Genomic DNA, 22,624 nt, shown 5'->3' on the forward strand with positions numbered 1-22,624 from the left:
TTAGTGCCAAAGTTATGGAGTTAAAGTCATTTTTTGTACGTGGAAACCTACATTGCGTCAATGAGATGCAAGGTAGGCGTTTCCGTGCAAAAAAATGACTTTATGGCCTTAGCACCATATTTATCCAGAGGGGTCAAATAATGGTGCAAAGCTTGTTTTGCACCACTATTTAACCCCTGGGTCAGGGCCGGCGTTAGGAGACCTGTGGGCCTATTTCCATGGTAGAACACCATGGAATAAGCCAATAGGTGCCCTTCCCAGGCCCCAGGGACACCCCTATCCACACCAGAGGGACAGCGGCGGATGGGGGACCCCATCCCAGGTAAGTATAGGTAAGTACAGGTAAGTATTTAATTTTATTTTTTAAAGTGCCATTGGGGGCCCTGAAATAGGTCCCCTTACATGGCACAGGGTGCAATGGCCATGCCCAGGTGACACTGGTCCCCTGTGCTGGCCACTGGGGTGGTGGGCATGACTCCTGTCTTTTCTAAGACAGGAGTCATGTGGTATGGATGGTTTTGCATCAGAAAATTACGCTAGGCTGTAACCTGCCTAATGTCATTTTTAGGTGCAAAAACCCCCTTCTCCCATACCGCCACCCCCACCAAGCTAACATCATTTAATTTTACGCTAACCCTCCCTTTATGCCGACTTGCACCATTAAATAAATATGGTGCCCGGCTGGCGCTCAGGAATAGTGCAAGCTGGTGCAAAGCTTTAGTAAGGAGCAATATAAAATAAATTGATATTGAATGAAATAGACATACATTTATGACATTAATTAAATAAATGAATTAATATTAATATAATTTAAAAGAAAAAATAAATATATACAAAAATATGTTAGCATTTAAATGTATGTTAAATTAAAATGTAATATATAAGTATAGACACATACATTTTTAAAGAATATGTTGCACATTATGACATTGGCGGTATAAACCACCTACCACCCCGTTGACGGCTGCCAAAAGACCGTCACCGTGGCTACCATCTGTCCGCCAGATTATGTCCACAGCCAGACTTCCACCACAAGAAGGGTGGAAATCCAGCCGTGGCCGTACTGGCAGATGGTGGTAAGGTGGCACTGCTACCACCAGCACCGCCACGTCAGCAGACCGCCGTCAGCCGTATCATGACATATGATACAGCCTGGCGGTGTTCTGCTGACGGGTGCTGCTGGCAGTAGCAGCGCCTCGTCCCGTTCCCTGACGGAAGACCAGCTGGATGAAGGTAAGTTGGGCTTCCGATAGGGGAGAGGGGTGGGGGTGTTTTGTGTGTGTGTGTGTGTGTGTGGGGTTGTGTGCATGAATGTGTGAGTGTGTGCATGAATGCGTCTGTGTGTAGTGTTGTTTGCGTGGGTGTATGCATGTGTGTGAATGCGTGTAAGTATGGAAATGTGAATACGTATAAGATGTCAGTGTGAATGTGTGTACGGATGTGTGCGAGCATGACTAGATGTATGCGTGTATAAATGCGTGTATGCCAGTGTGAGTGAGTCGGTGTATGAGTGGTGCGTGTCTGTGGGTGTGTGTGTATGGGGGGGGTGGGGGATCGGAAGGGGGAGAGTGTGGATGGAGGGGGTGTGGGGGGTGTCTGGGAAATGTTTGGGGGGATGGGTGAGCCACCTACCAGTGACAGGGAAGGAATTCCCTGTCACTGGTAGGACCTACCGCCATGGAAAACCATGATGGTAGGCTGACTCAAAATGCCACCGGCGGTACTATAGCAGCTGCCGGGCTGGAGATTGTTATCTCCAGCCCGGTGGCTTCTACCGCCATGGCAGTAGGAATGATAAATTGGCAGATGTCATAATGTGGCGGTATGTACCGGCAGCCTGTTGGCGGTACTACCACCACATTATCACCTACCGCCGGGGTCATAAGGACACCCCATATGTTTATATATTTAAACATATAAAGATTCACATAAATTTCATTATTAGTGTTTAAAAATAATACAGCACTGCAGGTGTAAAATTGTATGATAGAAAGGCAGTCCCAATGCAATGAACGTGATGTATGGCATCATCAAGTACTGAACTGTGAAGTAATGACTAATATTCTTATTAAAGTTTATTATTATTTTAAAAATTATTTTAAATATTTTAATGCAAAATATAAATGTAAATTACATTAAACTAAGTATTAACTCAGAACTAGCTAATATGGAATGTTGCAATGCATTAACTAGTTAAGTTAAGCCCAGCACCTCCTTGCGCCACATTAGCATAACTTTTTATTATGCTAATGTAGCCCAACAAGGCCAAAATTGCCAAACCAGATTTATGCATTGCACCACTTTGTAACCCCTTGCGCCACATTATGCCTGCGCCAGGCATAATGTGTTCAAGGGGGGGAATTCCCCCATTAGGGGGGCCCAAAAAATGGCGCAAAAGAAATTGAAAAGATTTTGTTGCACAATTTTGTGCGCCATTTCGAATGCCTGCACAGAGCAGGCGTTAAAAGGAGGCACACCATTATTTATAATGGGCCTCAATATGCTTTGCTAATCCTGCAAAGCATTAAACATTTTTACGCTAGTTCCCTAACTACTGCCATTGTGTGCCGTATATTAAATAAAGCGCACACATGGTGGTGTTAGGGGGGTGCTAAGGGGCACACGAAGAGTGGCGCTCCAGTGGATGCAGCTCCACTTTTCTTAAATCAGGCCCTAAATGTGTATTAACTAATTTATTTAAATTTGTAAATTAATTAACTTAAATGTAATTTATTCCACGTTAGCTTATATAGAGTGTTATTTGTCTTCCCAATATTTTCTATGGAAGGGTGTTGCAATACCAATCATTGGCATTGTGTGGTGCATGACTTACTCCAAGATCAAACGGGAGTACAAATCAGCCTGTTTTGACACGTTTAGGTCTGTGGCAATTTTAGAAGTGAAGTTTGTGAAAAGCAATGATGTTTCTCTTTTCTGAGTGTGTGTTTGTATCAGCATTTCCCTCCCTAACCTCCTATTTAAATGTCCCAATATCCCTCCCATTTAGTAATAGATAGCACCAGTTTCCCAACCACTGCTGCTCCCTCTCATATTTCCTACAAAAATGCATACGTATGTGTGTAGAGCTCTCCACCTCACGGTTATATCAATGCTGCTGTGATCTGTTCGCAGTTTAATCTTGTCTAAAGTGTTTTGTGCTTCATTGCTACTGTGTATTGCAAAGCAGAGTTGTAATTAATTCATAGCAGATTATTGTGGGTATCACTAACAGATGCTATGGTTTTAATATTGTTTTTCCTTTGGCCAGGTGCTATCCCTTGCATTAAGGATTGCACTTTTAAATGGTATATATAAAACATGAAAATCAATCAATCAATCAATCAAGGAATTTGTAAAGTGCACTACTCACCCGTGAGGGTCTCAAAGCGCTGATGCATTATACACATAAGTACCAGAATTATGTGCCAATACCGGAACTCTGCGCCAAGACTGATGAACTATGCGGCAAAGAAATGTTAAATTATGTATATTTTGAAACAACATGGTCCCAACATTTTTTAAAATTAAAGACTCACGTATATCAGTTCACTATGTTTTTCCTCTCTCACAGCGGCAAGAGTCTTGGTGTCACCATCTTCGGAGATTCGTGAAAAGGAAACAGCCACTCTGACCTGTGACGTTCCTGGTGGAGAACCAGAAAAGATCACCTATAGTTGGTACAAGAATAACATTTGGCTGAAGGAAGGCCCCGCCAGAGTGTTGCTATTCCACGAGGCACTCAGCAGTGACACTGGCTATTATGCCTGCAAAGTGCAGAATGACAAAGGCAGTGATACCTCGCCTCCCATCGCAATCACAGTGGTTTGTAAGTTTATAAACATACCTTTTGCAACGGCAGGTCATAATCAAATAGCATACAGGAAGATTCTCTGCATGGTGTACAGTCATGTATCCTGACCTGAGTGTCCAACTGCAATATCTGGCATCTTTGGGCCAGATTTACAGAAAAGCTGTGCCAAAATTGGCAGCGCCGTGCTGTGTCACTTTAGAAACGCAGGGATACACCGCATTTAAGGGAATAAGGCGCACCCCTGCGTTTCCGCCTGTGCTGGTGCTATACTTAGCCGCCAATGCAGGCATCCTTGCACCATCGTGCAAGGATGTCTGCGTTGAGGGGTGTGATTGTTTGTGTGCGGGAAGCTGTCCCTTCCTGCACATAAACAATCCCTAATGGCACTTTGGCACTTCTGTGTTTGCTGTAGAATGCAGCACACACAGAAGTGCCAAAGCGTTATTTTCAAATTATTGATTATGTGCAGGAAGGGACACCTTCCCGCACATGAACAATAATTTCTGGCATTTTGCTTTTTCTATGCGTGCGGCAGAATGCAGCACGCATAGAAAAAGCAAAAAACAAGGAGGCATAAAAGTATTCCTCCTGGTTGCGCCCTGCTAAAGCCACCCCTGGGGGTGGTGTTAGATTTTGGCGCTGCCTCAGGTTTACGAGATTTCATAAATCTGTGGCAGTGTCAAAATGCAATGGGTGTTGCTGTGGCACGCCCACAGCAACACCCATTGCACGCTCGTTCCACGCACAGTGCTGTGTGGGAAGGGGCTGTATTTGCAAGGTGACGTTAAGCCACACAAAGTGGCTTAACGCCACCTTGTAAATACAGCGCTGTGCTTAGCGCCAAAGGAGCGTCACTAACAATTACGCTCCTGTTGCGCTAGGGGCCTATAAATGCGCCCCTTGGTTTTGCGATTTTGGCCTCAACCTCATGCTAATCTGACCTCCTGGAGCTGGAGGGGCACACCAAATGGTGGTGGCAGAGGACTACTGTCCCTGTCACAGGTCCATGCATGTAGCGTGGAGGTGACAGCATACTGTTTATTTGGAATTCTTAGTGTGACCAGCCCTTTCACCCATGCCATGGAATTGGAGGCCAACTGGCCCACGTTTATAATCTTACACTGCTACAGACAAGCTTGGATCCTTGATCACAAGAGAATGGGCATGAATATGCTATGTGGGGTCTCTGTGTTCCATATATATGTGGGTGTCTGAGTGAAACAAAGTGACACAGGCCTGCAGGTTTCATTTTGGAAACTCCTGGACTGTTCATGTGCAGACGACAGAGATGAGAGTTCCTTCCCAGACAGTGGAAGTGTCTTCAATACATTCCCGAGACTGCAGAGTGGGAACCCAAACAAGGAAGTGATGAAAGAGGAGACAGGCTTCACCTTAGAAATTCGATGAGGTCCTTTTGATTCAGAGGGGTGCTGATTAGACTTCCTGAAAACTGCAGCTTGGTATTTGGTAGGGGTTGAAGAGCTGGGCCGGCTTTAGCTCTTGTGGCACCCATAGCGACCGTTGTTTTTTGCACCCTTCCCGAGGACCTCTTTCTCCACGGAGTCCCTCACTACCACCCTCCAGCAGGGACACTCATCTCTCCATAGCCTCCTCTCTCACATGCATTTCATTTGTTTTATACCGCTTCTCACGCCATCGTAGGGTATCGGGGCACTTTACATCACATGCACATTATACAGACAAACATGTCAAACATGTGTTAATCAGTCTATTGGAAATGTTACATAAGAGAATGAGGATTACAAGTTGTAGAAATCACATATCATCTATAATAGAAGGCAATTTATCTTAATAATAGTATTTGGTCTGGAGAAGCACAAAATCAAGATGTAAATGTACCACTGGGGTTGGCTTTACTAATAACAATGCATTTCTACTGAAACAAACCCTTTTTCGCAGCATCGGGGTAATAAAAGACTGGGGAAAACATAATGTTCTAATCTATACCTTGCAGTTTGCATGCAGCTCTTTGACAGTTCACAGCTCACTGTGCTATATTAGGATTGTAACTTATGAACTTCAAGTATCGAAATCATCTCTGTGACAAAAGCAGTAATCCACTGAGTTAGCCACATACAATACAGCTCTGTGGTCTGTATGGTACACATTATTTGCAGCAGGCACATAAGTTCTCTGCATTTACTTTACCAGTCAAAACTGCCCCTGGACAAAACTCCAATCTCTCTCCAGCAGGAACATTAATCAGCAGAGTTATCTTGACATATGTTTTGTTCCTGAAACTACTGGACACAAAAGGACCTCTGCAGCAGGTGCTTTTAAACACATACTTTATTTCTAAAACAGCACTCCCCCCCAGCTCATGGCCACTTGCGGCTGCACCAGTTGCACTGCCCTATAGCTGGCCTTAATGAAGAGTGGGACTGCAGTCCCTGCTTTCAGAGTGTATTGTCTCCCTTCCTGATCACTGTCCGCTGTGGCTGTTGATAGTCACGTGCAGAATGCTTGCACCCCTTTGTACCTCTCTTGTGGGTGCTCCAACCGAGAGATCTCTCGCTTGTGAAGACCATCACTTAGAACAAAGGCTGATTCTGGGATTTCCTACCACCAGTACGCGGATCCCACCAGGATTTACTTGAAGAAGACGCGATTTTAGCTGCTTCAACACTTTCATCTTGGCTGACACTTCATCACCTCATATTCTATGTGCTTAAAACTAAGCTGACAACAGAATCAGGGCTAGATTGATTCGATTGAATTCCTTGGTTGTTCGCCATCATTTATTGCTAATGTTAAATATGCATTTTACACTCCCTAGGCTGGCTTCCAATTGATTGGAGGGCAAATTTCACAAATCAGTCATTTACTGGACGTGCCCCCCTCCCACTAAGGAACATTATACTACCTCCAAAACAAGTCATAACATCATTTTTATCCTCTAAAGTGAACTTTCTCTTGATCAATATGGCGCACATCACATCCTGAGCATGTCCCAACATAGGGAGTTGACTAAACATTTACATAGTAACTTTCCTCCCGTAGTAGAACTCCTTAAATCCTTTGATGTCCATATTTGGTCATGACAGGGTTACTTATTTTCTTGCACACCTCAGCGCTGGGTCTGCTGTACACATCAGTTCATCATTACTTCCTACTCTGTCATGTTATTGTTTTCCACTTTACTTAATTAAGTTCTTCAATGCTCCTGGGCCTTTTACACACTAGTATTTTGTTGACCGCCAGCTCCGAACTCGGCAGGGTTTTCCCGCCGAGTTCATGATGACCCCCTAAATCTTGAATTAAAGAGCTTCAATACTAAAAAGACTTACACAAGCTATTCTTAGATTAGTCCTACAGAATCTCACAAAACAAGAAGGCCACTAAAAGACTGGATGCAGAACAGAGATCAAAACAACAAGACAATGTAACTGATCTCTTTCTATGTTGTTTGACCCTGCAGATCCTCCAAGGATGCCAGTTTTGACCTCCTTCTTAGAGACTCAAGAAGGAAAGTTGGCAATTGTTCACTGCACCGTCGACAGCGAGCCCGCTGCAGAACTAGCGCTGGAGAGGAATGGTAAAGTCATCGCTACCACCAGCTCCCATGGGGCACCCAACCAGCGGCTCACTGTCTCGTCCTCGCGCAACTCTTTGAAGTTGGAGATCAGGGGCGTGGTGTTGGATGACGAAGGAACATACGTTTGCTGCGCTAAAAATGTCTATGGCAACTCCACAACCTCTAGGAATTTCAGAGTGGAAAGTAAGGACATATTTTCAGTTTTTTTGTTTTTTTCAATCACACTGTGATGTCTTGTTTGTCAAAAAAATTTAGCAAAATAAGCCACAAAAGAGAATTTACTGGCTGTTCAGTGAGCACCATCAATGCTATTTTTTAGGGTTTTAATCTACCTCTGAGGCAAAATGAATCTGAAAGGAATCCTAGAGATTTCAAGGCCACTGTACATCTTAAAAACTTTTCTGCTGCACTCAATTAAACAATTAGCCCCACACATCTCTCTAAGAGCCGGATTAGTATGGGACCAAAAGTAGATGCAGGCATAAAAAAAAGTTGTTGACGCTGATGGATCGCAACCGATCACGATGCATTGATTTTTAGTATAAATAGTCAAATTTTTGGTGTTGAACAAACTAAAAAAACACTAGTAATTAGAAAATAACATAGCAGGGTATCTTGTAATATTAATTCAGCAGTAGAGTCTGTACCTAATGAAAGTGGAGTTAGAAGGGGGAGTCAGAGACTAGAAGTGTAGTCAGAAGTTAATGAAATCTGTAGTCACAAATCAATAGCCAATGCTTAACCAGCAAACCTCCTTCACCTGCCTCCGAGACACTACATTGTTGCATTTTCTAGTGCTAGCTACCCTGATAGGATAGAATGGGATATATATTTAGGAGGATGGGATATCTGTTCTGAAGGAGTAACCCCTCCGCCAAACTCTAAATCAGGCCCTGGGTCTCATTGCCTCATAAAACCATGAGAATCATGATTAGGAGGATATTGCATATTATGAGGATTATGAAGATATCGCAGATAATGAGGATTATGTGGATATTTCATATTATGAGGATTAGACACATACTGCATAAAATGAGGATTATGAGGCTATCCCATATTATGAGTATATCACATATTATGAGGATTATGAGGATATTACATGTTATGAAGATTAGTAGGATATTCCATATTATGAGGATTAGGAGGATATTTATATTATGAGGTTTAGGAGTATATTACATTTTATGAGGATTATGAAGTTATTGCATAATATGAGGATTATGAGGATATAGCATATAATGAGGATTAGGGGGCTATTGCATAATATGAGGATTATGAGGAAATCCCTTATTATGGGGATTGTGAGAATATTGCATAATATAAGGATTATGAGGCTATTGCAAACACATTTTGTCCTGTAGAATTATGAAACTTGTAGGAAAACTGTGCGTTTGTGATGTTGTTGTCTATTGTTTCTCATTTAAGTGGATTCCATACCTCTCTAGACGTAATGCTAAATAATGAAGCAATCATGCTAACCTTCTAGACAAAGCACATTTCTTATTGCAGGAGTGCCTAACACTTCTACTTCTCGAGGATATCAAGGACAAGTAGCTGGGAGTAGCACACTGCTACCCTAGCCTGCCCTTTGCTTCAGTTTGCACTGCACTTTATATGTCTGGTATTAAAGGTCAGCTGTATGTTGTGGAAAGTGAATCATGGGTGCATCAGGGGTGTGTGGCCACTTTGGCATTACGTGGCCCATCTGTAACACAGATTGCCCCTGAAATCTCAAGAGACCAACCATTTATTTGCGTGTGATGGTGGCCTTAAGACAATGAGGGAATCATTTACTTGTGCACCCATGCCTTGCTATAGACTCTTGTCCAAAGGCAAACAAGCCATCAGGAGGTGACTCACTGAGCACCACATAGAGGTGGCACTGAGTCAGTGCACTCCCGAGGGTGCCTCGGCCACAGGGACCTACCAGGCATCCCCCTGCATCCAGGTGCAGCCACTTACTGCACCCAGCTGTAGGGGGTCCCTTCCCCCATTATACATAAGGCAGCCCTGCCAAGTTCCACGCATCTCGTGTTAGGGTGATGCAAAATAATGCTGTACCCCGCATCACTGCAGAAAATTTACAAAAACACCACTTGAAACATAACTCTAATCAGACTGCGCGTGTGAAGCGAGCAAATGCAATCCTCCTTAGAATAGTTTCTTTCACCCTCCTGCCTCCTATCTATTCTTTAACCTTCTATCTATTCATCCAACCTTCTGTCCATCCCTTCACCTTTCCAACTACTCACTCATTGCACCATCCATCCATGCATTCATCCATCCATCCATCTTTTCACCTATCAATATGTTCATGTGTCCATCTGTATTTTAACCATCTGTTCATTCTTCCATCCCCCCATCCATTCATACATTCACCAGTTAATCCTTTCACTCTTCCAGCCAACCTTTCACCCTGCCATTGATCCTTTCACCCTTCCATCAATCCTTTCATCAATCCTTTCACCCTTCTATCGATCCTTTCACCCTGCCATCGATTCTTTCACTCTTCCATCGATCCTTTCACCCTTCCATCGATCCTTTCACCCTCCCCTCCATCCTTTCACCCCTCCATCGATCCTTTCACCCTTTCATCGATCATTTCAACCTTCCATTGATCCTTTCACCCTTTCATCTACCCTTTCACTCTTCCATCCAACCTTTCACCCTCCCATCGATCCTTTCGCCCTTCCATAGATCTTTTCGCCCTTTCATCGATCCTTTAACCCTTCCATCGATCCTTTCACCCTGCCATCGATCCTTTCACCCTTCCATCGATCCTTTCATGCTTCCATCAATCCTTTCACCCTTCCACCAATCCTTTCACCCTGCCATCGATCCTTTCACCCTTTTATCTATTCTTTCACCCTTTCATCGATCCCTTTCACCCCTCCATGGATCCTTTCATCCTTCCATCGATCCTTTCATCCTGCCCTCGATCCTTTCACCCTTCCATCGATCCTTTCACCCTCCCCTCAATCCTTTCACTCCTCCATCGATCCTTTCACCCTTTCATCTACCCTTTCACTCTTCCATCGATCCTTTCACGCTTCCATCGATCCTTTCACCCTTCCATCGATCCTTTCACTCTTCCATCGATCCTTTCACTCTTCCATCGACCCCCTCACCCTGCCATCGATCCTTTCACCCTTCCATCGATCCTTTCATGCTTCCAATGGTCATTCTTTTACTCTTTCATCCTTCCTTTCACCTTTTGTTCACCTTTCCTTTTATGTTTGCTTCCTTTCTGTCACCCTTACTCCCCCACCACCGGTTCTATTTTCCCTTTCTATCCACTCATCTCTCACCCTTACTTATCCCATCATTTATTTCTCTCCCATGCTCATTGTGTACCTATGTGCGCCTCTCGCTGCATTTTCCCTTATTTCATGTTTTTCTTTACACGTCTGTCAGTGGCGTAAAGAAACTTGAGGGGGCCCCCCTGCAAAATAACTTGAGGGGGGGCCTCTCCTCTGGACCCAGTCAGGGGCCTGCCTCCCGTGCACAGTGTACTGTGCTGATGTGGCCACCTGGAGCTCGCCCTCCCTACTCGCACCACAGGGGCTGTGGGGGCCTTTGTTAGGCCACTGGCGTCAGCCACTTGGCTCACAGCCTGTGCGGGCCAAGCAGTACCGATCCATTGACGGTTCATGATATCAGACCTTGGAGGTATCCTTTCTATGTGTTGGAGAACACCACTTGGGGTCCTAACTCAAAGGGGGTCGTACTCAAATATCAATATCTGCCAGGTTTCAAGGTCCAAAAACTGGTTGCTACCACATTTTTGGCCCTGATGGCCCTGTTAAATAATGCCTTTTAGGGTCGAAATGTCAACAACCACACTAGTGGACTGATGCCAATTACATTTGTGTACACACTGTACTCATAGACTGAGACGTAGTGTCAAAATATGCATTTATGTCAGCCCCTAGTATTGTATATATGCTTTGTGTATAGCACTTCACACACCCTCTGCTCCTTTTCCCACTCACTGTCACTGCGCCTTCGCGTTGGAGCACCTCATCCTGGTACAGTGTGGTTCTTTCGTAGTATTCAAGTGTTGATACAGCTAATACATTTAGCAAGTTGATTGTTGCTAAATCATTCGGCCAGGGGAGTTCAACCATAAACCTCCTCTGAGAGAACTGCTGTTGTTTCTCTAACATTGACATTCCCAGGTCCCTGGAATGCAGGGCTGCCCCTTAGTTTTGTATTCTGGTGAAACCTGAGTCAGGCAATCTAGGTTCAATAAGAGAGGGAGGGACTGCTCCTTCCTTCCATCTTATTGGCAAGAGCAGTCCTCGCAACTACACTCTTCAGGTCACAGGTGAGGTGATTGATCATATCTATCTCTCCACCTTCGCAGCCTAAAGGAGAGGGGAGTGGCACTGAGCATAACTACCCATTTCCTATTTGTGTGCAGTGTATCCGACAAGAGGCGCATACTGGAAAGTATGTACATACGGCTTTCCTTAGAGAGCAGACTCCATGTTAGTCTGTTTATTTAATCTGTACTTAGACTTTCCCCTGGTCTTCCCACTGGCAGGCGTCATACCAAACTCTGTTGATTTATACTTAGAATAATTTCAGAGCTATTGCATATTCTCTGAGACAGTCTTTATAACGTTATATTTAAAATATTGAACTATTGATTGAGGCTGAACTGAACTGTCCAACCATTTGAGCTTTTCCTACTGTAACTTTTCTTTAATTGTGAAATAAACCTTTATGGTTTGCACTGGAATTTTGTCTTGTGTGGCTTTTCCTGTGTGGATTTTCCTAAATGGATTTTCCTACATGGGATTTCCTCTAATTCAATGCCTAGCGCCCTCGTCCTTTGGTTCTCACACAGCCCTGCTCTGTCCTATTGGTCTTTTAATTGCAAAAAATGCTGGCACATCACCGGCAATGAGGCTCATTTTGTTCATAGTAATGCTGACAAATAATATATAAAGTCTGTGATAGCCTCTCTGAGAGAGATTACAGGTATTACAGAAGGAGCATCAATGTCAAACTGCTTCCATCAAGGTCGTATATGGGCGCTTGTGATCAGAAGAACAACAAATTATAGACGAAGATTGGACTTGCCTTCAGGCAGGTTGCGGACTGGAAAAATACTTAGGGGCATATTTACAAGACCCTAAGTATTTGCGCAGCCCTAGCGTGATTTTCTTTTTTTTTTACACTAAGGCAGCGTTAAGGAGGCCTTTCTCCCACGCCGTATTTACGAAGTGGCGCAATGCTTGCATTGCGCCACTTTGTAAACCTTTGCGCCACAGTATGCCTGCACCAGGCATAATATATGCAAGGAGAGCATTCCTTCGCAGGGAAGCCCAAACAAATGGTGCAGTGAAATTTACAACATTTCACTGCACCATTTTTTAAGTCATTTCTAACGCCTGCTCAGAGCAGGCGTTAAAATGACGCACCCATTTTAATCAGTGGGCCTCCCTGTGGTTTGCTGCACTAGCGTCAACATTTTTTACGCTAGTGCAGCAAAGCGTCACAATAGCGTCATAAATGTTGACGCTATTGTCCTAATGGCACCGTAATGTAAATACAGCGCAACCACAGTGTCGTTAGGTGGCGCGGGGCGACGCAAGAGAAGTGGCGCATCGGATCAAGGAGTAAGGAAACTGAGTGAACTGATTTAATCTCAAATTGCAACATCAGATTGTCATCAATATCAATCATGTTGCCAATTTAATACTATTTACATGCATTGCCTTTATTTCACTCACCACAATGCTAGTATTTCCAGTTACGTTTTTTCACATATCCTGCACTAGAACAAGGCATTACGATATTAATAAAAACTTTTACAACTACACAGTGTTTTTTTTAAATCTGTGCATCCTTCGGGGTAAATTGTTCCAGTAACCCACAGTTGAATTCAATGTATTCCTGACCTTCTCAGACAGATTAAATAGTTACATGATAATCATTGTCTCCAGGTAAGTTGTGGGTGATGCGTGGGCACAGAATGTCTGTTTCATCTGGTAAGATGTTATATTGTGCCACGCCTATGCTGGCCTGAGAGCCAAGGACAATCTACTGAGCTGTATTTATAAGGTGACTTATAAAATTGTATCACTTTGTTGAGAGGCCAGTGTGTGGTGGTCAGTGTCCCCCCAGGGCTATCAAAGGAAATCCTCTATGGTGATCCTTAGTTTTGGGTTTAGAAGCCCCTCCTCCGTCACCTCATCCAGCACCTGTTTTGTGTTTGAGCATTACTCCTGCGATAGACTTACACCTATGCATAGTGCCCAGGCAGTCGGTCCACATGGGTAACTTTAGCAGAAATATGCATTGGCCTGTTTAATTTTATATTATTCCAGGTGACAAAATCCTGTCTCCTTAACCACCATGAAAGTGCAGGATAGGAGGGTGGGAGCACACTGCCTGACATCCCAGCATTCAATTTGCCCCAATGCATTATGGTAACTGCGGTACAAGTTCACACCTACTTCAGTGGTAGTCTGTAGTTTGTCACCCTTCTTGGTGCGGCTAGTGCTGTGTATCTCTAGACACGTGTTTCTGGATTTAGTCCTTCCTCAGTAGAGCGCAGCACCACCACCCCTCTTTTGTTATGAAACCCAGGGCAGTTTGTTGATGTTTTCTACCTTATTTCCTCATGTACACTATCCATATTTTGGAGGAAATGCATTTGTACAAATAGAGCAGAAAAAACCTTAGAAGGAAGTAAACAACCACAAATTTACCAGCTATACTGTATTTTGCCCTTATTCCTAAATCTAGTAATGCAAAAGAATTTACATTCTGACAAATTTTACATAGTACTACATTCCGTATGTGGATGGAATTGTGTGAGGATCCAGATTCTATACACAATGATCTTGTAATTAGACCTTGATGATACAGAGTGTTCCCATGTTCAATGCATCTCCAGTTGTAGATTGAGTTTGCCACAATGATGATCATAGACCGGATGACTTATAAGACAATTCCTACATCTGGAATACTGGAATAAAGGCCATGCTAGAGAGGTATATTCTACTTTTATTGAACTGCACCGCTTTAAATTACTTCCTCCTCCCACAGCTGCGAAGGTACTTATTTCGCCATCCGCTGAAGTGCGTGAAGGCGAAACGGTAACCATGACCTGCATGGCCACCAGGAGCGAGGATGTGGTATCACGATACGTCTGGTTCAAGAACACTAAATGGCTGAAGGAAAGCTCAGAGAGATCCCTGATTTTCGAAGCCGTAGCAAGTGGGGATGCCGGGTCCTATAACTGCAAATCAGAGAGCAAAGATGGAAGCGCTACGTCACCACCAAGAACGCTGACCGTGCGGTGTAAGTGGGTTTGCAATTTGGTTTATCCTGTTTGTAGTTCTTGCTCTGCTTCACACAAGTGGAATGTGTGTAATTTCTTTATACCAAATGCCTCAGTAATGGTTAATTTTATGCATGCACAGAGTGTGTAAAAAAGAACCCAGTACATTACAATAGGCAATATAATTGAGATGCATGTAGATTTCATTAAAAATAAAAATATCAGAATTTTTTTTATTCCTCGTCACTGATGAACAAAACTGATCTTTGAAACATCAGTGAGTTTCTTGGCTAGAAAAGCTCTTTTCGAAATAGTTCTAAATTATTTGGTCATTGATGCTAGAAGAAACCAATGCAATAAGTTATGTAGCCAAATGGAATTAAATTTCAGAACTATAATAAGAAGTGGTGAACTCTCCTTGAGAGGTTCTGTTGGTTGTATATTTCTCCTTCACGTTGTAATGATTTTCAAACATGCTGTCCACGTGTGTCTTTTGGGTACTAATGTCAGTGTTTTTTGATACATGCCATACATGTATGCAATTTTAAGTTGGATCATTGAGTGAACTCTGGATGACTGATACGATCTGGAAGATGTAAACTGAGGCTATACAATTTGTACTACGATTTAGAATCCTTCAAATACATCAAGCCTTGTCAATCCCACTCAAGAGCTTCGGAATGAGTGTTTCAGGGATTGGCATCGCCTTATAGGTTTGAGATTACCCCATGGACGTCAATTCACCGAAATGCCAGGGGAAGCGGAAGTGACATCACACGCCCTTTGACCTCCATTTTCACTCGCACACACATACACACAATCCACACTTACGCACACTCTGTCACATAAACACACTGTCACCCGAAAGCACGCGCACAACATACATTTAAAAGCACGTTTTACTTAACTCAGCTGCCAGGAAGGGGCATATTCCAACGAACTGTACTCCATTTTTATTACACTATAGTGAATAATGTATTATTACTCCACTATTAGTGTAATAGAAATTTGACAGAAGACAAATAGAATGGAGTCACAACTGACGTCCATAAGGAAGAGCTGCCACTGTGTTCCTGGCACTGAATTTAACACCTCTGAGGCCAGGGTGACAAAGGCAGTGCCAGGGGTAACAAGGGGCAAGCCCCCTGGCGAACACTAAATGACTTCCATGGATTACCCACAACCAAGTACATTTGTGGGCTTTCCCAAGCTCCTTTCTGACCCTCTTCCACTTTGGAAATGGTTAGAGATTTACTCCAAGAGAAAATGTTCACCCACACAGACGGAAGGGAATGGGGAAGAGCTCTCTCCACAGGGAAACATGTTTTCTCCAAAAAGAGATAAAATGGTATGTGTTTGCCAGCTGGCTCCACTCCTTCTGTGTTGACTTCTGTGCTTTGAGGAGCTTCGCACAACAGACACAGGACCCACAGGAATAGTCGTCTGACATTCCCAGTAGTAGGCCTGGAAATCTGTGGCTGGTGCAGAGTTCCTTGAACACTATTGGAAATATTGGTGAATTCCACATGGGCTAACAACTGCACTGAGACAGAGATGTAAATCCATAGGTGCAGGTTTGCTACATTCTAAAGCATTGATACTCAAAGTGCGGCCCGCGGGCCTCGTGCGGCCCCTCTGACCTTTACATGCGGCCCTTCGAGCAACAGGAGCACTGGGCAGCTGTTTGCTCGACTCTGCACTAACAATCAAAATATGAAATACACGCACAATCATTTATTTCAAGCTCATTGGTGTTAAAGAAAGGAAGTAACTAGGGACTCCTGCACTTAACTTTAGAAACGCCTTCATTTTTAAAGACATCTTGCAACACAAGTGTAAAACTAAGACAGCCTCTTCCAAATTAAAAAAGTGTATTTAGTTAACATGCAGAACCTTTTCGCCTTATTACAATTTATTTTATCAGTGCATTGAGATGTATCCATTTAAAAGTGATAGTTTTCAAACATAAATTTGGAAACATTAATTATTTCCCTAACCCTGAGGACATCACCAATAGTAAATTAAAGAGACAAGTCACTTGGTATGTGCGCTTTATGGGTGGCCTGGGTTCCTATCATACATGAACAACATTACACTTTAATAAATCAAACATAGAAGCAGGTTTTGTGCAGCACACCATGAATCATGTATTTCGAGGCCATCTTAAATGTGATAATGCAGAAAAAGGAGAGAAAGTGAGACTAAACAATTGTCTAGGATCACACAATTTGGAAAAGTGGGTAAGCCGGGATTAGTTCCAGGTTTTCTGGTTTCCCATTGTTTAGTTCTGCCACTAGATGTATATAATTTACTTCTCCTACACCTACCTTGCCACCAATCCCCCCAGCCACCCCACCGACCGCCACTGCCCTGGCCTCAATGCGGCCCCCAGGCACATCACAGACCAAACTTTTTGGCCCCTGGGAAAATGTTTGCGAGTACCCATGTTCTAAAGCATGTAGGGGAAAATCTCCCCTTGCAAGAGAATGAAGACAGCAGCTGAGCATAGATATTACTGCTGTTTATCGGGGTGTTTTGTTGTGAGGATTCTCCTTGTAGTCTGTAAACGATTGACCACCCTCCTCTTAAGAGATAAGACAATGGAGCCCTCAAAACAAGGAAGCTATAACTACAGTCAAAGCAATATGGCGAACAGTAGCAGGCAGTGAAACCCCTGTGATAAAAATCGATAAGGACAAGTCTAAAACGTTGCACTGGGCAGCGGTCAGATATGCAATACGAAGCAACGTGTCTAGGATAATGACTTGACCCACATCAGCTGGTCCAAAATGTTTCCAACTGAGCCACCTTCCCTGTAAAGGAACTTATCTCATCTTCTATGATCTGATGTTGCAGAGATCTCTGTAAGTATTCAGTCATTAGTATGGCCTTGCATTCCCGTTGGATGCAGTTATGTTCACACCCTTGTCTGGAGGGTTCCTTCAGAAGTCTGTCTGAAATCATGTTATTTGGAGCCAGCACATGAGTAGTGTGGTGATCTTCCTGTGTTGATGTTGCTGAATGTTTTGACTGTATGTTTGGTAAAGTAGTTGTTTGGTGTATGTAGCCATAGGTCTTTACCTATTCATGTATGTGTATCTTGGAGGACAGCAGAAACCTCAATGAAATATGTGCCAGAGGCGATTGAGTTTATGGTGTATTGCTGGGGGCCACAAGTCATCTAGTGGAACTAACTGCAGTTTGTTATGTGTTATTGTGGAGCATTTTATTGTTTGTGAAGTGTGGAGTGCTGTTGTGCCCTTGAAGAGGTCCATCTATATCTAACCACTGAATTGTGCTGAATGTGTGTTTTTTTTATAAAATGGTTCCGCCTAAAATATTTGTGTGGGAGGTTGTGATGGTTTCTTGATTGCTATGGTTAGCACTGCTTTGAGTTTGGTGATAACTTACTCTATGGAATACCTAAGGTGTGTTAGATGTGGTCTAAATGTTCTGCCTGATGTGTTCATTTGGATGTGGTTTCCAAAAAGATAGGTGCTGTTGCGCACACAGCAATGTGCAGGCCTGTCCAATGTGCTGTGCTGTGTGTGTTATATTTATCACTCACCATTATTTAAAGTGAGCAATTAGTATAGACACAAGCCCTTGTGGATTACATTTCTATCTATCAATAATGCTCCTTATCAGTGTAGCCTTAGCCAGCCCTTGGTCAGATTCAGTAGCACAGTCATGTTTCTTCTGTACACCATGGGATAGACAACCTTGCACCCCTTACCTCACTTTGTATGCTTTCTTGGGGCTTCATGTAGGGATGGACTGAAACAAGACATCCTACAAAAAGACAGTATGCCCCATCCACCCATTACTGCATGCCACCACATCATTTAGAGGTGGGGGAGCCCCTGTGCTTCTGACAATGGCTCCACAGCCTGCTCCACCATCAGACACAACTTTGCGGGGGTCAGTTACCCCACAACTGCCATTTCCTGTGGTCAGATGGGCTGCATCATTTGGGGAGTGCCTTTCCATGCTAACATATTATCAGTATCTCTCTTATGCTTAAACAACTCCCACCCCATCAGGACCATTAATTTCACATTTTCTAAAAACAAACACCGGCTTTGGTGGGTTGCCTTTGAAAAACGTACGAAACACCAACTAGGCAGTCATGCCTTCATGGACTGGCTGTATAGTGGCATTGAATCATTTTTGGGAAAGTGCTCCTGCTATGTCAGCAGAAGCACTTCCATCGATAAATTCTAGTCGACCACAAGAGGAACCTTAAATATGGACCGGCCAGGTGAGGTATCCGATGCCTGGCAGCCTTTCAATTAGACCATAAAGGAACTCCTTCATCTGTTCTGACAGTGCATCTGTTCCCCATCTACTCAGTGAAACAGCTACAGAGGTCCCAGAATGGAACATCCCCCTCACTCCAAAACCCTGGCACCGATTGCTTAGTATTGCCTTTTGGTAAGAAAAATAACTTGCACTGGAAAACCTCCCTCCTTCTGTACAGATGACTTGTTCCATACTTGTACCAATCCCAGTGACATGTGACCACTACATCATCATTTTAAATTCACCTTTGCAAAAGGTTTTAAAGGGTGGTCACTGCTTCAGTGCCCAGAAATCGATACTGTGAAATTCTCCGCGCTTTAGGAACACAACTGAGGACTGTGGTCCTATTAACATACATTTGCACATGTTTTACCCCAACATTTACCTGACCACCCAGTGTAAAATTTGCATTATTATTGACTGGCCTGGGTAGAAGTAACACTTGCACTGCTAACCAACCTTTTTTGCAGCTGGGGGTTGCCCCTCTATCAATTCAGAAGACTAGTGTAGTGTAAGATCTTTTAAAATAATTAAGAGTTGGTTTTAAAAGTGTTTCATACAACAGCTTTGCTCAGGGTACGAGCTCCATGTTATAAATGGTACTTCTGCCTAATGTTTATATACTCAATTGACTGGTCTCAAAAGGATGGAAGACTGAATTGCCTTTGCCAGGATTAGAACTCAGCACCAGTAGATCAAAGCGGGTATCTGTAGTGAGTGACAAAGGGTATAAAGATGCAGCTCCCTTTTCTGCAAAAACTTGTCCGCCTCTATTTACCGACGAGAGCCCTTGTCCTGGCACGTTTGAGGGACACAAATATCCACTCTGGTTTCCCTGAAAAAGTCCTGGAAAGGTCCTTGCTGAGGTCCAAAGACCTCAAAGCTAGAAACCCAGAATGTTCTCACATCAACTGCCCACTTAGAGCTCCCAGTGGATGCAGAGATCAAAACCAAGTTCTGCTGCATCATTAATAAGGCACATTGAGCAAAGGCCCTGTATGCCTGCGTATATCCCAAGAGGAGACCAACACGCAATGGCTGCACATGTGATTAATTAAACATAATTTGAAAGGAAGAAAAATGAAGCAGGACAGACTCTAGAAACAGTTCACTTACCCTGTCCAATTGGACTGTAATCTCCAATTCCAAACAGCAAGCTGTGTTTTCCCTCTTTGAAGCACACTTAAATATGCTACATATATAATTTTGTATACCTCTCTAATATGTAAATACATACATTTTTCTGCACAGGAAGTGACATACCTGGTTTCTCACTTAAACCATCTTTAAATTTTAAAAGAGGAAGCATGGCAAGAGGACTTAATTTCCCTTCACCCACCTAGACCAGAAGGGGAAAACCTTCATTTCCCGTCATCCATCTGCACAGGAAGTGACATTGCTGGTTTCCTACCAAACCATTTTCAAAAGAATAAGCCTGGCAAGGTGACTTAATTTCCCATCATCCATCTGCACATGAAGTGACATCCATGATTTCCCGCCAAAAGCATCTTTAAAAGAAAAAAACAGGGAAGGAAACTTCATTTCCCATCATCCATCTGCACAGGAGGTGACATCAATTCCTGCCTTCTCCCTATTTTAGTCAACTCCTCTTGGCATCCCATTGTTCAGGCGTACATAGAAAATGGTGAACACGGACATGGGCAGCTCCTGTTTGGGCCTCTTAAGGCCAGGAAGGCCTGGTCCACTGAAATTTACAAGGATAAGTTATAATCATGTGCCTCACGCTTCACCCCATTCTGACAATTCCCACAATCACATTCAGACCTAGACGACCCAATCACTCACCTAGCATTCATACAACTTATAGATCCAACTTTGTACTCATCTCACTAACTGCCACACATCCTCAAACTGCAGAAAACTCATTCCTATTGATGCTCAATAATTCTCAAGCGCTCGCTGAACAGTACACTTTTCAATAGAAATTGCAGATCTTATCACCTATCACAAGACTGATGCTCTCAACATCACAGAAATATGGTTCACCTGTACACCCTAACACACCCCAGACAGGCTTCTTCTCACAGGCTATTGCATCCATTGTGTGGACCATGCACATAAGAATTGAGGATACCTTGCTGTCATTCATAAATCCTCCTGGTCCTGCACCCTAGGTAAGCATGTAATTGCATGGAGCTGCAGACATGCCATTTTCTGCTCTGTGCAACTCAGATTGCCACCTTCAACTCACCTACAGACCTCCCGGGCAGAACAATTATTTCATTGATGAATTCTCAGATCTCCTCACCACCTTGTCCATCTGATATGTCCACACCACCCCCTTGGGTGACTCCCATATACCACAAACTCAACAAAACAACACAAAAGTGATCCTCTCCTTAAACTCATCAACACACTCAATGTGGTACAACATATCACACAACCCACACACTGGAAATGCCACCTCTGTGACCCTGTATTCTTAAAGTGATCAACAATTCAATGCAAACAATCCATACCCCTGGACTTATCTGACCACAGTGCAATCCCTCTTTGCCTGCTTAGCATCCTATCAGCAAACCAAAGCCAACACAAAAAAGAAGACCAATTCTTCAGATCGTTCAAATACTTCTCCATAGAAAACCTAATGCTTGAGCTCATCTCTCACCCTTTCAAATCCACATCTGACACCAACACAGTTTTAAACAATTTCAATATATTTTTGGAAAAATATGTGAACGTTGACATCCCAATTAAAACAAAAAAGTGCAAGCAAAACCTTTCAGCAGTGTGGTACTCTACCCTAAATACTTTGCAAAAAAATTATCCACCCACAGACAGGAAAGAAAATGGAAAAAACTGAACAACAGATGGCCCCATAATACTGAAGCCCCTCCACAGAACACCTAGTCAGCTCATCACATCAGCCAAAGCAATATACTATACCAACATTATCAATGAAGCCACCCCCAATAGAAGCAGAACACTCTTCAAGTCAAGCACTACATTAACTCCCTGCCAGACCTACTATTCCTCACTACACAGAAAAATGCAATGAAATCAACATCTACAGACGATCCAATAGCACATAGGCAATGGTCATCCTTCAAAGCCCTCTTCCTTGCAGATCTTGTCAACATACTCAACTCCCTCAATGCCACTTCTTATGAAGATGATGTCTTACCCTTATCCTCTCTCTGGGGAAGCTCTCTGACCTCTACTCACCACTATCAATGCCTCCTTCCTTAAGGTATCTTTCCAGATGCTCTCAAGCCAGGCCAGATCCTCCCACTCCTAAAGAAAGCTACACTAGACTCTGATGGCCTAGCCAACTACTGACCAGTCATTCAATCGCCATTTATGAGCAAGATCATTGAAAAATACAGTCTATGTTCTACTACAACATCACATTGATGCTGACCATTTCCTGCCTGACAACCAGTCTGGCTTCAGATCATGCTGCACCATGGATACTGCTTCCTTAAACAAAGCAGACAATGTCCTCCAGTCCACCGATTAAGATGAACCCTAACTTCTGATAATGTTGAACCTCTCAGCTTCCTTCGACAGACATTCATACTACGTTCATGCACATCCTGGAGTCTCGAATGGGATTCACTGGTTATGTCCTTAACTAGTTCTTTTCCGATCTTTCCAACCAACACCATTTTGTTCACATGGGCACCTCTAGGTGGCA

General features: G+C 43.4%; 1 protein-coding gene across 2 annotated transcripts in view; it reads left to right on the forward strand.

Annotated features, from left to right (window-relative positions):
• The window catches only part of SIGLEC1 (sialic acid binding Ig like lectin 1), a 278,498-nt gene that overhangs the window by 100,910 nt on the left and 154,964 nt on the right, over positions 1–22,624 (forward strand). For both annotated transcript variants that reach the window (XM_069205241.1, XM_069205252.1), the window contains 3 exons: positions 3,572–3,826; positions 7,251–7,550; positions 14,430–14,684. In XM_069205241.1, the coding sequence (XP_069061342.1) occupies positions 3,572–3,826; positions 7,251–7,550; positions 14,430–14,684 (810 nt within the window). The remainder of the gene's footprint in view (positions 1–3,571; positions 3,827–7,250; positions 7,551–14,429; positions 14,685–22,624) is intronic.

Source organism: Pleurodeles waltl, chromosome 1_2 (genome assembly GCF_031143425.1).
Source record: "Pleurodeles waltl isolate 20211129_DDA chromosome 1_2, aPleWal1.hap1.20221129, whole genome shotgun sequence".
Lineage (NCBI taxonomy): Eukaryota > Metazoa > Chordata > Amphibia > Caudata > Salamandridae > Pleurodeles > Pleurodeles waltl.